Source organism: Larus michahellis, chromosome 1 (genome assembly GCF_964199755.1).
Source record: "Larus michahellis chromosome 1, bLarMic1.1, whole genome shotgun sequence".
NCBI lineage: Eukaryota > Metazoa > Chordata > Aves > Charadriiformes > Laridae > Larus > Larus michahellis.
The window spans coordinates 6,984,404-7,005,300 of NC_133896.1; the positions used below are offsets into that span (position 1 = coordinate 6,984,404).

Below are 20,897 nucleotides of genomic sequence, written 5' to 3' on the forward strand. Positions count from 1 at the left end.
TGCACATTATGCCTGCCGCGAGAAACTGTTAAAAAGCTTTTTTTCTTGTTAGAGGGGAAAAAAAAAAAGAAAGGAAGCACAAAACCCCTAAATTGCTACATTAGTTTATTTTAATCATGAACCCACTGAATCAATGAAATACAACGTTGTGCTTGCTTCATCATCACCAAACAAGGGCTAAAATATTCAGAAGTCTTTATGAATACCATTTTCTCACTCTTCTTTTAATCCTGGTCTTCTGCTGCTTCTGATTCTGCTTTGAATGAATCCTGAAATACTTTAACAAGTATAGATATACCGCACCATATAGCTATACCCCACAGGTATTCTTTGCTCAATCGTTCTATTATGCCATTATTGCAGAGACTAATGTGAACCTGCTGTCTGACAATATAAATTGGCCTACAGATGACAATATCTCTGAATTATTCTCTCTTCCTCAGACCTGCTGGCAGTGCGTGCTGGTTCTATTATGTTACACTTGCAATCTAGCATTTTTTCATCAAAAAAATGTATCTTAATATGATAAACAGAACAGAGCGGTTCAGTAACAGTTTTATACTTGGCAGCTTTGAAAGTGGCTTCGAGCTCAGAGATTGTGTTTAATGTTTTCATATTTGGTTAGGTCTACAAAAAGAAAGAATTGAGACACCGAGGAAAAATAACGTTATATCCATTGCATTATGTGCACCTTAGAAGTTTTCTGTTGTCTGTTTCTTACTGTTAGTGTAGATTGAGCTTTGTCTCCAAGAATTGTGTTGAAACTAAGAATTTTAGTCAAGTAATTTCAGGATGGGCTCTCAGTCCAGGGCGTGATTTATTCTCTGAAAATCATATGGTTTTGAGTCTAGTAGAAAATCATCTTAAGAAATCGTAGTGGCTTGTCATTGTTTCTTGACAGATATGCCTTCTCGACTACAGATTAGATTGCTAATGCGCTCATCTATGAGATAATTTAATGACTGACTGCCTCTGCTAGAAAATATGTATTTTTTATCTTATATTCATGTTGTCAAAATAGCTTAAAGTTTACTCCTTTCTTTCCCCAAAACATGTAAGTCTTAAACCTTGATGTTCAAGTTCAAATTAGTGATATTAAATTTCTCTCCGAGCTGCAGCTCTACATGGAAATGCCAAAGACTAAGCACTATTTCATCATTGGGACTGAGAGTTCATGTCCTCTGCCCAGAAATCATGTGGTACTATGTTACGCTGTGCATCTAGTACTGAAGACTCATTTATTACGTTTTGTGAAAGGAATAGAAAATACTCGTGTGTCTGCAGCAAGATCTTGCATTACTGGCTGAAGCCATCCTTGAATGTTTGTAAAAGCCTGGAGTTTTTTAACTTAAGCTATATATGTTCATTTTACAAAAATGAACCTAATAGGTATGTCCATATTGTGTATAGCTTGCCTATTAATAAAATATTTAGGTGAGGAATAAAATCTAGACACAATTGAGTAAGGTGTTAAAGAAGATCCGTCATTGCAGCTTGCAAGTTCTTTGAACTTGGAGTTTGAGGGGTCCTACTTTTATCTTTGGAGTCAATGTGTATGCGTACCACTGAATTCAGACACTAAAAGTTTGATCAAAAGCCACATGAGCCATTGAAATTTCAGTCGTGCTTACGTCTCAGGGCTCCAGCACCTCTTTTGTGCTTAAGTCTCAATGAAGTCACTGTTTGCTAAATTAGGACTTCTAATACAGCCACCCCTTGTCCAAAATTAGGGACCTTTGGATCTGCGAGTATTAATTCGTACTGCTAAAGCCTGTGTTGTCTGTGTACTGAGCAGAAAGGACACAGCACGCACCCTGCCACACATGTGAAGAAACGTTTGCTGTGCAGCCCTCAGCGATATTATTTCTTAAATCAAAGCCATTTTCTTTCCTAGCAGAGCAAAGACACTGATCTTCAGTGTGAAGTTTTAAATTCCCTTTCCCTAATACCATGCCTCAGTCTGCTTAAAGTAGTTTTAATGTGGTTTTCTTGAAAGGAGTGGGGCTTTTAGGCATTTCCAGTTGAAGGGAATTGGCATTTGTTTGTCTGTTAGCTGGGGGCCCGATCCAAAATAAAACGGGGATTTTTCTCAAGAACTCACTAAAATACAGACGTTAAACACGCAGAGCACCAGCTCCAAAAGCGGATGCCGTTCTTGCTGTAGCAGCCCACTGGCCTTTGCCCTACGGGCGTAAACCATGCGGGAAGTCCAAGCAAGTCAGGAAGCTGGTTTAACGAAAATTTCTAAGATGTTAAAATTTGACAGACAAAAAGTAGTAGTTTGCCATCTGGCTTCCCAAGCTTTAAGGTTCCACATTTGGTTCCCCAGTTTAGGTTTTTTCATTTCTCGTGAAAAAAATAGTTTTTCATGAAATTGCTTTGTTTCAGGAGCCAAACCAAAGAAAAGTGTAATATGTCAAGACTGGTAATAAAGTTGGGGAAGTGATGCCTTTGCTGTTATTGTAATCCCCTGGTCTCGATTGCAGGATCTAACCCTACCTTACCAAAACGCTTCACTGTCCTGGGTAAAACATGCAAGCACATACCACCATCAAGTTTATATTTTATAGTGAGCACTTCCTCACTTTTCCTCCCCTCCTCTGATATCTGCTAATGCTAATTTAAAGGCAATGTTTTCTCTCGCATGCTTCTCAAGCCTCGGTGTCTAGCCCGTCCTTTGTCTTTGGGGAAGGCTAATAATGTAGATGAATTACATTCTGTGATTTGATTGTCTTTAAAAAGACAATGCAAGCTACGTTAAGCGCTAGCAACCTTTCAAGCAAAAAAGATTCCTCCTTCAAATATATACAAATTGCGCGGGAAGCTTGGTTCAAAGGAGCTTGAACATTTACATTGAATTTGGCTGGCGCTGGATCAGCTCCTAAAAGCTGCAGTTATTTAAGCCAACCTGTCTGTTTAAGAACAACCTGGAAAGTACTATACAGACAGTATAAACAGGGAAGTTTTATATTACATAGTAACAATTACACGTAGAAAATTGGAATGTTCAAAAATATACAATCTATGAAGATTTTCTATTGTCCATTAATTGGCAGGAATAAATATTTGCTCATACAGAAATATTTCTATATGTGTGACCATCCAGGACACATAAACATGTACAGTACTCATAAAAGACACAAAGAAACTCTCTTAATGTCATTGAACAGACAGAATATTTTGCTTTCTGGAGTCATGCAGGAGAAGAAAACATGCTTTTGGCTTTTCTTGCTTTGGCTTTCAGATCCCTAAACCCTCTACAGCTGGGACTTTTTATATTTTTCCAATGTATGGGTTTTTTCCAATCTTTTCCAAACTCTCTCACAGTTTGGTTGCACTTTGGGTTGAACTTCTGGCCCTTTCTGAGCCCTGTTCAATCCATTTCACCCTTCTTCTGTTACCGAAGCCAGATTTCCTCCTGTTGCAGAGTCTGTAGGAGCAGATGGGTGAGAGAAACTCTGTGAGGTTCTGCTTTCTGAATATTTCCCTCTAATTGTTGGATTGGCTCAGTGGATCTGGAGGGACCGGTTGGAAGCCAGGACCATCTGCACAAAAGCTCTACACTTTTGCATTGGCCCAAGGATCCTTTATATCCTCTGACTCTTTGGTGGCTTCATTCCAGCAAAGCCATACTGAAGAAGGGCTTCTCCCTCTATGGCCTCTTTAGGGATATCGTATTAAAAGTAAAGGTCACTGAGAAACTGCTTCCAGCTCAAGGGAGATAGCTGTTTCTTCAAGATAACTACCAGTTTTGAAAATGTTGACCTCAGGGACTAAAAACATTGAGCTTTTGTAACAGTAATTCCATTGAAAGTCCTATTTCATTTAACCCATACAATTAGCTTTTTGTTTGGGGGGTTTTTTTTAGCTAATAAATTAAACAACTCCACTTAGCATTTTTTGGAGAGGCAGAATTTGAAGCAAGTGAGCCTGTTCTCAATCCCTGTGTCGCTCCTACTCACCGGAGAAGGAGAGGCACCTTGGGAGGCAACCGGCGCTCGGCAGTTTACAAGACATGCTTATTCAGGTGGTGAAAGTGCACGACGTGGAAGTTTGGTCGACTCTGGGCACGAGATCTGTACCTCTGCCTGGGTGTTCCATAAATGGCGAAAGGAGGGAGAGGGGCTTTTTATTGCCTTGGTGGGTGGAATTCATCCCACTGAACCTCAGCAGTTTGGAAATTAGGCGCCCGATCTCCCTGCGGTGTCAGTGAAGTCACTCCCAGGCTGTAATTCATCCTACCAAGAGCTGGGGTTAATCTGTCTATTTTAGGATTGGATGAATCATCCACTCGCTCTCTCTCCTTTGACTATAGCAAGAACCTGAGCGAGTAACTTTTATTCGGATAAATTTAGATCAGATGAATCTTTCCCACTAGGACTGGGGAATGTTCAATTGAGAAAAGCATATTTCTTGCCAGGAATGTGTTTGGAGCATGCATAACTTGAAAATGTGCTGAAATCCTATGCGAGTCAACTATTAAATTTCAGTTGGATTTAGGCACGTACTCCTAAAAAACGGGAGAATCAAATGTGGACTTAAAAGTTGTTTGAAGGCTTTGCTAAATCAAAGGCTAAATCGTCAGGGTACCATAAGCACTGTCCCGCTAAGCAGCTTTTCTAAAGGTAGGCACAGAGTATATATGGTTTGATGGAGGCAGCGCTCAGGTATCCTCTCTATTTTAATCCTTATAATATTGCGGGAATAACATCACACTCTGTCAGACACAGGCGGTCAAGCCTTTACCCCCATTTTTACATCATCATCCAGAATGGCCGATATCAGTGTTAGCAAATAGTTGCTTTTTGGCCAGGAGATGATAAATTTTACCTTAATCCACAATTTTTAAGGTGCAGTCAGGATTTAATTCAGAAGGAATAAATCCCAATAATTGTGAAGGATAAAATTTCCAAAGAAAAGGAAGTCAAGTTAGTGGAAACTGCTTATAAACTACCCAGATTTGGCTCTGATCATCACCGCTGACTTTGATATTCTCCATGCATATATTGTCACTAAATTGTAGACAGTGCCTTCCTTTATTAGGAATTTGTTCAGCAAGCAAATCTCAACCATTTCCTAATATGATTTTATTACGGTTTTGGAAACCCAAGAGCCGATGAGGCCTAAGAAGTCTTCAGGAACGTCTCGTGACTCTGTTGCCCCTTCTACAAATACCCGGTAGTTCCAAATTTACAGTTATCACAGGAGAAAAGCCGTGGTGACTGAAATGAGGCAAATTGCTTCGTTGTACGAAAGTTTGCATGGGAGGCAGCACAAGAAGTTGTAAAATGTAAATCTCGTGCTCTCAAATTTCCCCGTGTTTTCACAGAACTGCATCTGTGACTGTGCAGCACTACAAAAATTTCCTGCGAATGTGCTAATAGGCCTTATGAGAATGTTCTATCACCACCCATCTGTCACTTTTTAACAGGCCTGATTGGCAAGCACTTGTAACAACTGACATCTGTTCTCGCTTATTGATATGTAGATTTATGGTAATTGCTATGAACAATAAGACACAAAATTACCTAAGGTGAACATTAAATTAAATTTTCATGCCCCTATCCTTATAAATATTTTTTTTTTTTAAATCTTAAGTTTCAAGCAAGGCATACTGTGCATCTGTTTTGTACATAATTTAATTGTTTTTTTAATCTGCCAAATAACAAAATGAAAGTTAAATTTCCCTGCAATCTTGAATATTTGCCAAGCTGATAGCACATTGGTAAATACATGTTATTAAAAATGGAATCAAACTGTATTGTGATTCTGTTTTTTTTAATCATTTCCCTTTAATTCCCAACATCGTCTCCATCACGAAGATCAAGAGTTATTCCTTACCCAGAAGTTGTTTTTTTTTTCTTTTTCCCCTACAGGGGGAATTTATTTTTCATGTGCAGCTCTGCCTATGAGGCTGTTCTTCAGCGTTAAGCAATTTGCATTTCTTCAGAGAGAGATGCGTTTGCTGAGTGAGCAGCACTTCCAAATAAAAACGATCTCCTCGTTTGCGGTCCAGCTCTGTTGCGGGATTTGGGACTGTTTTGAAAAAGCTGTAGGATGCAAAATGTGTGAAGACAGTGTATGAAAGGGGAGAGAATGAGAGAGCAGATTAGTCCCACAGAACTATACCTTGGCTGAAGTTCAATTGAACCAAAAATCCTCATTTGAAAGCAAAGTACTTTCTGGGTCTGGGACTTGAGAGCATTTGGTTTCCTCCTCCAAGTTTGTCCTAGCAAGTGAGATGTTGACGCGCTTGACAAGTTGATGGGAGAAGCCAATAAGGAGGGAGCAGAGGTGGTAAAACGCCTGGGGATTCTGGAACGGTGATGACAAGACTTAATTTGTATATGTTTGAGCAGACAGAGGATCCTAAAGAGGATGCATATTCAGTGATATACCTGTTGACATAATCAGCTCTAGACCCTGCTGGATGATAGTGCGTGCCATCAGCCCTCACATTCGGGTGCTCAGTTCAACGGGGCTCTTTGCGGTCCTTCTCTTACGCATGTGTGACCACAGCAAGCAGTCTTTTTTCCTGAAGGCACTGAAGCTGACACCCTGTAACATCTGCGGAGCTGGTTTGTGGCCAGCATCTTTTAGTCACCTCTACAGTAAAACAGACTGGGTGGGGAGACGACTTCGTCACTGCCTAGCTCTTGTTTCTTAATCTTTTTTTTGGCACTGAAACTCTTTCATCAAGCTGATGGGTTCCTCTTGTGCTTCCACAGGAAATGTCCCACTATTAAAAAAATGTTTCTGTGGGATGAGGCAATGCTGGTGTTTGTTTTGCGTCCGCACAGGCGCAACGGTGGTTCACGAGTCCAGAGCGAGCAGTTGTTTGTTCCGCTGCCTGTTGACCTTGCTGTACTTTTCCTTGAGTGCTGTACAGCACGCGCGTGCTGCCTTCCAGCTTCAGCGCCCCCAGAGCCTCCTGCAGCCTCGCATGCGTGGGCAAAGCCGGGCACATAAAATGCAATAGAAAAAGCAGTATTAAATAGCTTCAAAATCCATTTCTGTCTCAGCTGAGGTTTGGAGAAAAGTCCATGCATTTTCCTAGTCCATGCACCTAGATTTCATCTAGGTGATGCTATTTTGCAGTCTCTCCTCTAGTGCCGTTCTGTATTTGTTCACTGTTAGTTAATCCTGCCATGTGTGCTGTTCAGAAGTCTGAAGGAGAAACCTCCCCACAGAAGAAATGTAAGCTGATTATGACTGATCCTTCTGATGAATAACTAACCAGTGGGTGATAGAAAACCATGCTGCCGTGGTGGAGAGCAACCCACTGCTTTCCCAAATCTCTGCTACAGAATGGCATGAAACGTGGCCTCAGTGAAGACCAGCAATGTTTGCTGGACGTTCTTTGCTGAATTACTTATACTTCTTATGAAAGAGGAAGGTAAATGATGTTTGAGGACCAAATACCAATCCAGGATGAAAATGGATTCCATATCTCATTTTGAGAAACACTGTCTGCTTTGTTTGCAAAGAGCTGGACCCCAGCTTAGGTCTTCTCCATCCCCAAAGTCTTGTTTGAAATAATGTGCAGAATCTTACTAGCAAAGAAACAGGGTTTTTTTAATAAATAAAAAAAAAATTACACCCGAGGCAAGCAAGTAGGTCAACTGAGTAATTAAAAAAAAAAAATTAAAATTATGCTTGCATATCTGAATTTCTATCTGAATTGTACTTTTTGATTGAAAAGGTCTCAAGTTAAACCAGAGATAGGATTTGAAAACGGCTATGACTTTCATTACCATCTCTGGTTTCAGACATGTATTTGTTCATATGATGCTGCTTCCAAAACTTGGGTTTAGACTGATAGTAAAAATTAAAGTTTTTTAAAATATTCAGTCAACGTTTTGTGCTCTAGAAGATGACTTTGTTCAAGATTTGAGATATCTTAAACAGTTTTATTCTACTTATCTGGGTATGAAATATATAATTCTTTAGTATGTAGAAAATATTTGTGTAATTAAGGTATAGTTTTGCCATCTCAGACTTATCTTAGTATTTTAAGCACTTAAACTTTGTGAGAGCTAGTTTAGAAGATTGACCAAATTGCAACAACGACCCACAATCACTTTATTTAGTAGTTACACCTAATTGTCTAGGTTAATAATGACTTGTGACTAGGGTAGCTTTATTGCACCTTGCAAAATAGTTTGAGTTGTTAGGGTTTGAGAAAAGCCTTATTTTTTAAGATGATTGTTAACCTCCAAAAGAAACGTGAAAGAGCCTTTTTTGGTCACATAATTCCTCCAAGTGTGTTGTGCAAAGTCCGGACTACAAAGTGGTGGATCTTGGATCAACTAGAACCTTACTCCTAACATTGCCATTGTGTCACATTTTCAAAAGTAACAATGTCTGAGCTCACTTTGGGCGTTTGAGTGAGACACGGAAGTTAGAACCTCAGCTGCGCTGGGTGCTCACCTGAGACCTGACCTGCCCGTTGGAACATGCTGTATTTAAATTTGAGGATTCATTCACAAGTAGATGTGTATATCAAGGTTCACCTCACAGTTCCTAATGCTGGGACAGTGAGAATATGTCTTTATGGGGCTCATTGGTTGTATCAACCTGAGTCTAAAACATGTGCATTTGAAAGTAATATCACTCTCCATTATTGCAGGAGTTCTCAATTCCTACCTCTCCTTCAATGCATTTTTTTTTCTTCTCAAGTATGCTTTAAAAGTATTATGTATAACCTCTTTTTTTTTAATCTTCTACAAGTTGTTGTTAAGTTCCCCTGGTTTGAGAAACAAAGTGCACAGGCAGAAGTAATATCTCTTGTTAGATAGACTAGCAGTCAGAAAAGATTGGACAAGTTTCCAGGCACTCCAGCTCATCTTTCGGTGTTCCCCAAAACTCATGCAATCTTCCCAGCTCTATCACTTGGTCTAAAAAAGGTATTGCTCTTCCTACCGCCTAACCTTTTATGTGTACTTACATTATCAGGACTACAAGAACATAATACAACTCTTTTAGTATTTTGGGTTTATGCACTTTGCCAATTCTATTGAGGGCTCAAGCAGCATGCGCAGATCTCCCTCATGTGTCCAAACCAAAAAGGGCGACCTCTCATTGGCATCCAAACCATCTCTCTCACGTCCGTATCTAGACACCCAGTCTGATTGCCCCTTGGGAGAGCTCTATCTTATTCAGAGGACCCTGAGAAGGATCCAGTCTGGTTACAGCTAGCACTTAACTTGTATCCGCATTTTGGTCTCTTACTGAAGCAGTTCACATTAGAGTAAGTGCCTAAGTATTTTGTCTAGTCCAAGGCAAAAGGCAGGTACTTTTGAAGGCCTCTGGAGAGGCAGACTCCTGTCCCCCTGATTTAAGTCAAATGAATGCCATTTGCTGTTCCTTAATCATCTTTTTTTTCCCATTTCACATAAATTCTATTTATGGTTTGTTCGTTTTTACTTGCGATCCAAATTAAAACCTTTGCTATTTAAATGCATCCATTTCTTGAAGGTCCTTGTTGGAATGCAGGTATATGTCCCCCACATCTTCTAAAATAATGAAGTGACAGATGACTGAGTAAACTCGATACCACAGTCCAGAGCTTTTGGCCTGAAAGTCCCAACCTCGGTGATGGCTCTGTGGTCAGACTGATACTAATTTGATGTTCTTAGTTCATATGTGGTTTTTTTTTTTTTTAAATGAACCATCAGAAAGAGAATCAGCACAATTATTGGCTACTGCATGGTGTAGCCTTAGTAGATACATTCAGAGGAGACATGGGAAACAAATTGTATTCATCCCAATTATATGGGATGTCCTGAATGTGTTTTAAATGTTAGTTATCGTCTTTACACCCCCTGTTGTGGCAGGAAATGGTGTTGCGCCTGGGCTTCACACAGGGTTTAAATGACTTTTAATTCTATGTTTCCCTTATAGAAGAGGCACCAACCAGGTTTAATTTTCCTGAACCATAGGCTAGTGCCTTTGCTGTATTCTCTCAACTCCAAGGTAGAGAGGTGAGAGATGCTATTCAGGGACTCTAAGAAGTGATTCCCAGATTATAGATGGGAATGAAAAGAGGAATTGAATTTCTTGACAAGGTACCTCCCAAGCTCCATGTCCGTTGAAAATAGCTTCTTCTTTTTTTTTTTTTTTTTTAATTATGTGTTTTAATTAACCCTATTGCTTCTCCACACAGGCATGAACGCTTTACAATTACAGAATTTGGCAACTTTAGCAGCCGCAGCAGCCGCCGCCCAAACCTCAGCTACCACCACCAATGCAAATCCTCTCTCCACGACGACTGGTGCTCTGGGAGCCCTCACAAGTCCCGGTAAGAGCAGAGTGCTTGCTTTCAAAATGCAAACATGAGAATGAATGGCAAGATGATAGTTAAAACAGTGATTCCAGGTTGTGTCCAAGACCCTTTTGATAGCAGAATATGTTTTTGTTGCTGTTATTTTTAAGGAAATAACTAATTTTTCAAGTGGTCCGATGTGGGCATGTTCACCTTTCCAGAATCTTTTCAGGGGCCTTTAAAGCCTAACGGACCCATCTTACAAAACTACGTGGAAATTACAGTTGCATGGGAAACTTAAGCTAAATTATACTTTTCAGAAAGAATTCAGCACACGAGCCAATCCTTCCCATCCTACAGAAAGATCAACAAGGTGGTTCTTTTTAATCTCAAGGAGACTGATCTTTGATTCCCAGCACATCGTGCACATACTGCCTTCACACATCATGAATTTTTGTGAAGTCACTCTCTCTTTCTGTCCTTTGCTTTTTCTTGCTGTAGCCTCAGTGGAGCTTTCTTCTGGTCCAAATTGAGAATACAGTTACAGAAGCGATATCAGATGCACAAGGAATGCACAGCCAGATTCTGATTTCATTACACTAAGCATAAGACAGATTTATGGCAGAATAAGGGACAGGATAAGAGGTGGCGGTACCTCCGTGACCACCATGTAGACTTTCAGCCATGTATGTCCAACGTCTGCAAAACCCTAGAGAGAAATCAGGGCAAACCCAGAGTTCAGTGACACTTCAGCATCTCCAGAATCCATGGAGAGGTGTCGATTCAGTGTAGTTACTCTGGATTTACAGTGATGTTGCTGAGTCAAGAATCCGGCCGCTTATCTTTACATAAAGGCTGCGGGGTGTAATTATTTGCATCATGAAGTGTGTTTATTGCTGTTCTAAAAAACATTCATATTATTTTAGACACCACTAAAGAACATTTGTGTTTAATCTTGTTTAAGCGTGTATTTATTCCCCATGAAAAAGTAATTCATGGCAGACGGTTTGAGCTCGTCAGTAAGGAAAACAGTCTTCACTGCACAATAGAACTGGGACCGAGCGTGGTGCCGGGTGTTAAAGCTGGCCAACGCTTCCCGTTATATTACGGTTTTATTGTTTGTCTGGGGGAGAGGTTAAATGGAAGGCAACTTGGCTAATATTGCGCTCGTGCAGCATTTTCCTGTTTCTGGTGTGAGCCTCATCTCGACCCAAAAACATTATTCATTCACAACATCTCTGAGAAGCAGGTTGGGTGAAAATAATTTTGGTTTGCTGATATATATTTTTTAACCCTGAGCAATCTCTTCCCTCCGTCCTGCAGCTTTGCAGAAGGCTAGTCTCGGTGTCAGTGCTTCTGTGCTACTCCTATCTAAAAGTCACCCATTTATAAAAGCGGGAATGTTCCATGCACGCTCTGTAATATCTCTGCAGTTTAACTGCTAAATGTCTGAGTAGCCTGTCCTCCCAAAGCATGCTCAGCACTTCTTGAGCCGTACCGACAAGACTTCTCAGCACAACTCAACGTACTGCACTGGGGTGCAGAGGGGCTGGAAATGAACTTTCCTTATTGTCGCTTCTCTGTAGCCAAGAGGCACCAGAACCACAGGCAGCAGCATGTTTCTGTTGTGCTCTTTGTCTTGCCGTGTTAGCACAGGACACAGATTCATCCTTTAGGATCACATTTTCCTCTCTCCCTCTCCGACACAATCTTCTTATCCATGCTGGCTGGCTTGCAGTTCCCTCTTCTAACCTGGTCTCCAGGCTCCTTGAGTACCTGGAAGGTGGTTTCATCTGATGTCCAAGTCTGCAGGGGCACCTGCTTAGAAAGGTGCTTCAGCTGGGCTGTGCAGACACTTCTATGGGATAACTGGAGCTTAGTATTGCTCAGGGTGGTATTGTACAGCAGATACCAAGGTGTTTCCAAAGAGATTAATGATTTTGGCTAATACATTGAAAATGTGTCATTTTCAAAAAATTCTAGACATTTAGCCTTTGAAATAGTGCATTCAGAATGACAATTGCCTGTGAAAGTCTACACAAAGTAGGTGTAAACTAAGTAGTAAGTGTTTCTAATATTAGACAGCTTGGCGTGTCAAAGAGAAAGTTTATATCTAATAGGACCATTGACCTATTTATGTTGCACAACCCACCTAAAATCAAGCCTTATTAAAATGTCCTTCAATTTCACCTTTCTTATCTGGTTCCACATTCTCCACCCTATTAAATATTTTGTAAACCTGAATAATATCTTCAATGATTCTTCTCTGCTCTATGGAAAATGAATTTAGTTCGATAAAGCTTTTTATAGTAGCTCGAAGTATTTCCATTAAAATTTGGAATATGTTGGCAGAAAACATTTAAATTCGCCGTTCAATGTGTGGATATTTGGAGGCCTTGAGGGTATTTTTTTGGTCTAGTTTTCTTTTTATGGAACACTTCAGTTTGTTGTGTTTTCATAAGTGTAAATTATTTTGTCTGATTTCAAAGCCTGCACTAAGCCCAGGAAGAAACGTTTGTGTCTCTCCAGATAATGCATTAAATTAATATTTCTCAGTTCAGAAAGCTGTCCAAATTTAGGAGAGAGCAAAGGTACATGTTTAAATTTAATCCTTTTCTTGATGCTATTAAAGCCAAAATGCACGGAACAGGGGTGGGCATGAGCATGTACTTCTAAAATGCCTTAAACCATGGCAGCTACATAAATCATGTCCATGTTTCTACCCGTATATAACTGTATCTCTCCCGAAGATCTCTTCTGAGTCAATCTTTGACCAAGACCTCTTGTTCTGTCCTTTGTCGACATGTGTCATAAGAGCCCCAAAAGGTGGCTACTTCAGTTAAAATTCACCTTGCAGCTTAATTTTACATAGATAAGACTTAGCAACCTTCAGTGCATCAAACTATTACAGAGGGGATGGTGGCCAGACCGACTTTGACGCGTCAGCAACACAGAAAAACAGGTTGGAAAGTGAGGAACCAACAGGGCATCTGGTAGTTGAGGCTGTCGAGTTGTGCTACTGGCTTCTAATTGCAATATATTCAAAAAGGAGAAAAATATTCAGCATCTAATAGTGACTTTTCAATCTGTATGAAACTCCTTCTTTAAGGTTCATACAATCACATATTTCTAAACAAATTAAACTCCAGTGATCTTCCTCTCATACATTCTTCCCAAATAGCTTTGACCGCAAGAGAGTCTAAGGACACTCGTTCTCCTCCATGTGCTAAATACTTTCTCTTAAGCCTGAAACAGTATTCATTCAGAAAGAACAGAGACAATGCAATCCCCCAAACTATTAATTTTTTTATAATTGTAAATTTATAATTTCAATTTTGCATACCCATGGAAGTCTCTCCCTACAGCTTTGTTAGAAATGATTTTTTAAAAGCCTTTGCTTAAAAAAACATGAAAGATTAAGCTTTCATTTAGTAAAAATCCCCTCAGGCAATAAATAGGTTCTTTTGTCTCTTGGACCTGGAAAAAAAATTAAAATGGTTTAAATTGCCCATGGTTAAAGTAACTGTTTCTTGCAATTATCAGATGGTAGTGAATAAAAATGAAAATGAAATCATGAAAGGATAAAAACCAGGTAAATGCATATTATGTCTTTCATGAGTTTCTCACGGGTCTTTTGAAGACTCATTTAATCATCTTTCTTGTCTTTTATTTTGATATGATAATTGTTTCCTTTATTTACTTTAATCACCTCTATTTAGTTAATTAATTCTTCACTTTCTTTTCGTTTCACTCACTTAGAATACTTTCCTGTTTTTAAGGCAGGTACCTGTAGTCTTTTGTAACATAAGGATTTGAGCTGGCATAGTTTTTACCTGACTCCAGGTTGTCGGAGCCAAAGTCCCTGTTGGTTGGGCCCTGGATGTTGGCATTTCCCATTAACTGTGAAGGGGTTTTGGAGGCACTACTTCAGGTGTAGGTATCGACACTGTAAATTTCTCGATTTAGGCAGGATGAATCTCAGCTGAGTGTCAGGAACCTTGTCCTCTCCTCCAGAGACTGTCCTTGACATGTCCTGCGAATGGATCGACAAGCAAGGAGCTCACAGGGAGGCTGGTGTTCCAGAGCCTGCAGAGATTTATGGTTAATTCAGTGGGCGGTGGGAAGGCCTGGAGGTGGATGTGAAGGAAGGACACACAAGCTCAGAATCAGAGTATCTGCCGCTAACACTGTCTGACATTTAATTTGCCTCAGTCGACCCACTACCCTAATTTTCCCAAGGATAATAGTGTTTATTCTGACTGTCCTGGGTGGTACGAGGTTGGTAAGGCACTGTAAAACATTTCCTGATATCGGGAACTGTGAAGCTCCTGGTCTTTTTGCAAACTGATGTTAAGCAACAGCAGAAAACTGTTTTGTACTCACAGGAAGAATATGGAAGTAGGGTTCAGACACCAGCTTACTTTTTCATCGTGTCCTTCTCCTTTACTGCACAGATTTTTATTGTTTAATGACATAACGTTAGAGTCACAGAATCGCATAGGTTGGTAGACAGTTCCCAAGGTCTCTTTTCCAAGCTCCTGTTCACAGCAGAACCACTCAGAGCAGGTTGATGAAGGCCATGTCCAGCCAAGGTTTGAATATCTCCAAGGATGGAGATTTCACAGCCTCTGTGAGCTCGTTTCAATTTTGTTTCTTAAAATTCATGCATAAATATTTTTTTCAGGAGCCAGTAGGAAAGCCCTTCTATGTGCAAATGAAGAGACAAAACATCTAATTATACACCCAAATTTATCTGCATAAACATACACAATATAACTTCTGAGCTGTGGGGGGATAGAATTGCTAAACCAGAAGCTAATTCAGTTTCAGACATAGGAGCCTTGATTTTCCATGACATTTTCATGATTATTTGATTCTCTAAACTATTATTTATTCACACAGCTGAACTAGCTATTCATGCTTCGGTAAAAAAGCTCTTCAGGTTTATCTGCTGTGTAAACCGAGGAAGAGATATTTCTGCAGAAAAATACTGTCAGTGTAGAAAGTAAGACTTTTTTCTTTAATGACCTCTTAAAATCCAGCCCAGCTTTTGCCATATTATATCAGAATTCAGCCATTAACTCTTACGTTGAAAAAAAGCTCTCCTAAGCACAAAAGTCTAAAAATACTCATTTTCAGACAGATGCTGACATTGAAGAATAGCAACCACCAAAAAGGAAGTCTGTTAAGTATAGAATAAACTGAAAAAGAGAAAAAAAAATGCCTACAGTGCCTGTCCTGTAAGAATTAATTCATCCTTTACCCCTGCTAAAAGCAGAGAATTATAACTTAAGTTAGCATCTGTGGTTCATTATTTTCTCTACCCCCCAATATAGCATGAAGATTGTCTTTGTTAGTTGAAGGTATTCGTGTTGTGAACACAACTGTTGAAGCGTTAGAGATTTTATAGAATATACAAGATGCTTCAGCTGAGAAGCAGAGAAGAATGTTCAAATAATCATTCTTAGAAGATTCTCTTTTTGTTCACTTCAGTACAATACATTTTTCTCCAATCAGCGGTGCAAAGTCTGCCACCGTGACATTTTGTTAGAGGCCAGTACACCCACTGAGATAGCTGTGATTTGCTTCCAGGATGATCCAAAAATAACCTTACCAGTAGGTGTGTAGGAAGGTCTGGCAGTTTGCTGAAGAATGAATTGAGGTGGATGTTTCATGTTGGAAAAGATCGGTTTAAAATGCAGAATGGCACTCTTCATACTGTAGTACAAATTGATTTTTGTATACCATTTCATGTGGAATTAACGCAGGTTCCATTGTTATAAAATCATTTAAAACAAGGCACCATTATTATAAAACCATTTAAAATAAGCTTTATTAGTTTTGCAATACATGGGAAACTTCCCTAGCATAATGTTCATTATTTTTAGGATAAAGATACAGTTGAAAAATATAACACGTATCTTAAAGGAAGGTTTATAAATACAGTATACACACAGTACACATACCCTGGATGGATGCTTAAACAACCCAAGTGTATGATTTTCAATTTTATATTTAAATCTACTTACATTATTAGGACCATTGTCTCAGCGCTCTGGGCACGGAGCAGTCCGATGCCTTAACCCTGATCTCAGCACCAATTTTTTTAAAAGTATGTGTTTGCAAGGAAGCCGTGGAAGAAAACCTTGCCTTAGCATGCCCACCACCCGGTGCCTGTCACTTGGCTGCCTAGTTCAGGGAGATTGGTGATGAGAGAAGTGTATTTCTGAACTCTTGTGTGCTCAGCTGGGCTTACCCACATAGTGTTAAGTTTCTGAGTCTGTGGTTAGGCTCCTAAATAAGTGAATTGATTTTGACTGCTCTTAGTGCCCAGAGATTATGCTACCTCTTGGAGAGAAATATTGGTACTAAGCCCATCTGATAATTAGGTCGCCCTCAAGCAGGCATCCAAACACAAGCTGGAGCCAAAAATAGGAAACTGGGCATGCAATTTTGACCTATATTTGTATTTTTAATAATGCTTCAAAATGTCTTTAAATGACTAAAGAAGAAAAGAGTAGGAATTGTGGATACAAACCTCCCAGAGTCCCAGTACAGTAAAAGGAGAGGCGAAGGGTGATGAATTCCTGCGGAGCCTCTCTGGAAGAGCACTCTCTCTCCCTGGGCTCCTCATTTGGAAAAACGAGCCAGCGGTAACCTGAAGGACGCCGATGGCAGCAGACAGGCCATCAATTAACTGGAATGACTTGTTTGCAGATTTGTCCCTTAAAGTGGAACAGGGCTTTGTATATTCTCCTAGCAAATTGGTTTCTGCGCTGGTGTGTATCAATTCAGCCTGAAGGCTGTTAGGAAAGTTCAGTTACTAAATGACTGGGCTTAGGGCGGGCAGAACCTGCCAGTGAAGAAGTGTGAGGCTGCCCAACAACTGCTGAAAGAGGCGTCTTGCAAAAGCTCCTCGCCTCTTCTTTAGGATCAACATTATCAATTTATCAATTTTTGGTACAGAAGGCTCCGACTGTTTCCTCAGAATTGCATAAACACCAAAGTTGCATGCGGGAGGACAGAAACGCACGTGTATTTTTCAATGAAGCACTGTGCTAGTTAATTCGTCAGGGTTTTTTTTTTTAGGAAACAGTGTACAGTACTAAACCATGGATTAGTAGGATCTAATTCAACAGGAGACATGTTTGTTTTTAAACATTAGTACATTATCATCTTCCTAAAGTATTAAATCCATTGCCTTAGCACATTTCAGGATTTACTTTGCTTGCAGTATACAAATAACACTTTGTAGTACATTATATTTTGAAAGCGTCTCTCTACCCCACTCTTAATCTCTATTTCAAGCCACAAGAATCCCAGTTTGTAAAAAAGGCTATTTTTCTTTCTGTTGAAAGCACTATTTCAAGTTCATTCAGGGTTGTTTTCTACTAAAGAAACGTGATACTGTTGGCTTGGCTTCACAGGTAGATATGCGGGCTTAATATGCTATATATCTTCCAAGAAGTTCCAAGCCCAGAAAATGCTGGAGTTCATAATGTTCAAGAAATAATGTAAATCTTAGCAGAACTCATGGACTTGAAAGAGCTTTCAGCTATTTAAGGTTTACTACTGCCAGCACTGCTCCTTCAACCCTACCGAATTGTGCACGTGTCCACAGACACTCAGAGTCTGTTTTCCTAAGGCAGGATAAATTGTGGAACATAATAGGAATTAGAGTTTATGAATCTCTTTAACCTAATTGTTTCAGCATTGTCTGAAAGGAGCTGGTTGTTTGAATAGGGGGCCCCTGATTTATTTTATGCATTGGCCAAACAAAAATATCTCCAACAACTGCATGAGCTTAAAACCAAATAAAGTAAACCCTTGGCTGCCTTTGCTATTTGCAGAACAAAAACGTATGATATGAATGAAAAGAACCAGTGCCACATCGATCTACGTATGACTTTACAAATGGTCTGCAAAGGACCTGGCTGGGTAATTTTACATGAGACAAGATAAACCTCGAGTTCTGCAGCTTACGGAGATGAATGACAATATCTTGTGGTGGCTATTACAATGAGGTGGTGCTTGCACACCCTGCTAAAAATCCCTTCTTCCCTGGAAATTATTATCCATGTACTTTCTGGACTTATAACTCCTTTACCTACAGATTCAAATTTTCAAGATATAGTTTATCTCATCTCCATTCTAAAATGCCATGGATAGGACTCCCGAGTGTCTGAAGTAAACAAATCTTTAAGGCACATCTTGCAGCAGTGGAAAGATAAACACCTCCTAAGGACTCTGAAGATGAATCAGGCCATCCTCTCCCATGTGCTAGAATTTGAATTGCCACGTATACATGTGATTAGCACTCTTGCAACAAAAACATTGCTTGCCTTGAACTCTTCTGACACTCTTTTTTAATGGAGAGATGCAACCGCTTGTTGTTTGTTATTTCTTGGTGGTGAAAGTATGTCAAAGATGTTGCAGGCACACGGGGGGCAGTGTGAAGGAACCTGTACTCCAGGCGGGAGGTCCTGGCCTCAAGTAGAGCCCTATTGATTCTAGATCAGAAATTCTTTGGAAAGCGATTTAGAAGTGGTTGTATGCTGAAGTGGCTCCACATGGAGGTCATTTCAGCACTGGGGCACGAGCCCTTGAAAAATAGCTTGGTCCAAGTAGTGTGAGGTGGCAGTAATAAACATGAGAGCACAGCTGGAAGTTCCCTGTAGAAATGCCATTGCTCTGGTTTTGATGTGAACTCAGTGGTGCTTCAGTGAACACAGGCCACAGCCCTTGGCCCCACTGAGTAAGAGAGTCATAAATGCTCAGTAATTATTCTTTGTTTTCTTCACGTTGTGGGCTTTCGATTTGGTTTGATTTCAGTTTGAGTCACAGTCGGAAATATCTAATGGGCATCTATGAAGTTTAACCCAAGCCGGTCCACTGTGCCCTGGTTATTCTCTTCCCCAGCTTCTCTTTAAAGTACTTTACACCCAAAACCAAAAGCGATTTATCGCTGTGGTCTGCTGGGGAGAACGCGTGATAAGTTGCAGGCACAGTGCTGAAATAGGATATATGACTTGGAATTTACACTAGAGGTGGATGGTCTTCACTGAGCAAGACGTTTCAACAAAACAGAAGCAGCAGTGTGGAACTGGCCCAGAATATTAACTTGCTTTTTACTCTCTTTCTCTCCGTCTCACAGGAAAATGTACCCTTAAACACAATAGCCTAGATTCACAAAGGTATGCCCAATCAATAAACCCTTGTTTCCTGAAATACCTTCTGTTGTATAGTTTTGGAGGAAACTTACAGAAGATAAGATTAGGAAGCTACAAAAATAGCCAGCTGATAGGTTTGTCTGCCATACCTGTAGTACCTTTGTATGTTCCGTTTTCTCCTCCTTCTGTGTGCTGCTGTGGAAGGTGCTCGGTGTAGACACTGTAATTTCAAGACAATCAGAAATGTCAAGTTGGGCTATAATATACATGACATAAATTATTAAGATGAGTGAATTAAGATAAGTGACCCTGATTTTCACTTGTCCCAAGCTCACAGAGCTTCCTTAGCTCTCAAATACCCATGCACTACTGAAGAGTATGGATTTATGAGTGCAAAGTTAGTCTCCAGTTCTCGAAGACCTTGGCTGCTTCCGAATTTGCAAAGAATTGGAATGATTTGGTTTGCCTACCTATGTTTTCTTTTTTTCCTTGTATAAGTGAGTGTACTCAAAGGAATTTGTGAAATATAAAGCTGTTTTCAGAAAGCCAGCTTCAGCCTGAAAGAATCGCCATGGGGAAAGACTCTCCTCCTCTCCCTCTCTTGCTTAGTCTCATTTGCACATGCATACACACAAACACACGGAAGCGACCAGATGTTGAGTGGACGCTGCTCTCCCTTCCTCCTTTCCTCACTGGTGCTTCTCTTTTCCTGTACCCTGAGAAGATACGGACAGTCTTTCACAGGAATTGTTCACCTGTGAGTGATGAAGAAGTAGAGGGACACTGAGTTATTTGAGAAAGGCTGTGATATTAATATACGTCTTTCTGTATTGTCATTCTTGTTTCCCCCCGACTCTTTCTTGCTCTCTTGCTTTTCAGGTGCTCTTTCCCTGGAGTGTGTCTGTCACTTTTATTTTATTCTATCCAAGCACTTAAACTTACTAGAATCTTCCTTTTTGACATGTCAGACAGCACTTCCAAGATACCAGAAAATGAGCAAGTTTTTAGTTCTCTCTCTCCCCAAATGATAATGTGTTTGTCAGAGTACCTTACAGAGAATTAACCTCCCCAGACTAGGAAAATCCACCTATCCTTTGCCAAAAATTGCCCCAAGAAACAGAACGGGTCACGCTGGTGCTGTGTTAGCAACCGGGAGACCACCGGTTTGTGCAAGAGTGAATACTCGGATTGGCTGGAGATCACCGTAAAGGGCAGACAATTTAATGCCAATCACACGTGCTAGTTAGATTAGAATACTGATGAGCCCTTTTGAAAGGCCAACTGCATCTTCTTTCAGCAAAAATATTAAAATGCCCCCCTTTTCCCCACCTCCCCCCCCAGATTCTCCACAAGAATAAATTAAAACTTGGAGGTGTGGTTATTATCACAGAATAATTAGACCCCATGGGATTAGAGACACTCAACGTTTGTTAATGCCCCTGGGTTGTGATTATCTAATAATG

General features: G+C 40.1%; 1 protein-coding gene across 37 annotated transcripts in view; it reads left to right on the forward strand.

Moving 5' to 3' along the window:
* CELF2 (CUGBP Elav-like family member 2) overlaps positions 1 to 20,897 on the forward strand; it is a 559,698-nt gene that overhangs the window by 511,547 nt on the left and 27,254 nt on the right. For all 37 annotated transcript variants that reach the window (XM_074573263.1, XM_074573258.1, XM_074573267.1 and 34 more), the window contains one exon: positions 10,166 to 10,300. In XM_074573263.1, the coding sequence (XP_074429364.1) occupies positions 10,166 to 10,300 (135 nt within the window). The remainder of the gene's footprint in view (positions 1 to 10,165; positions 10,301 to 20,897) is intronic.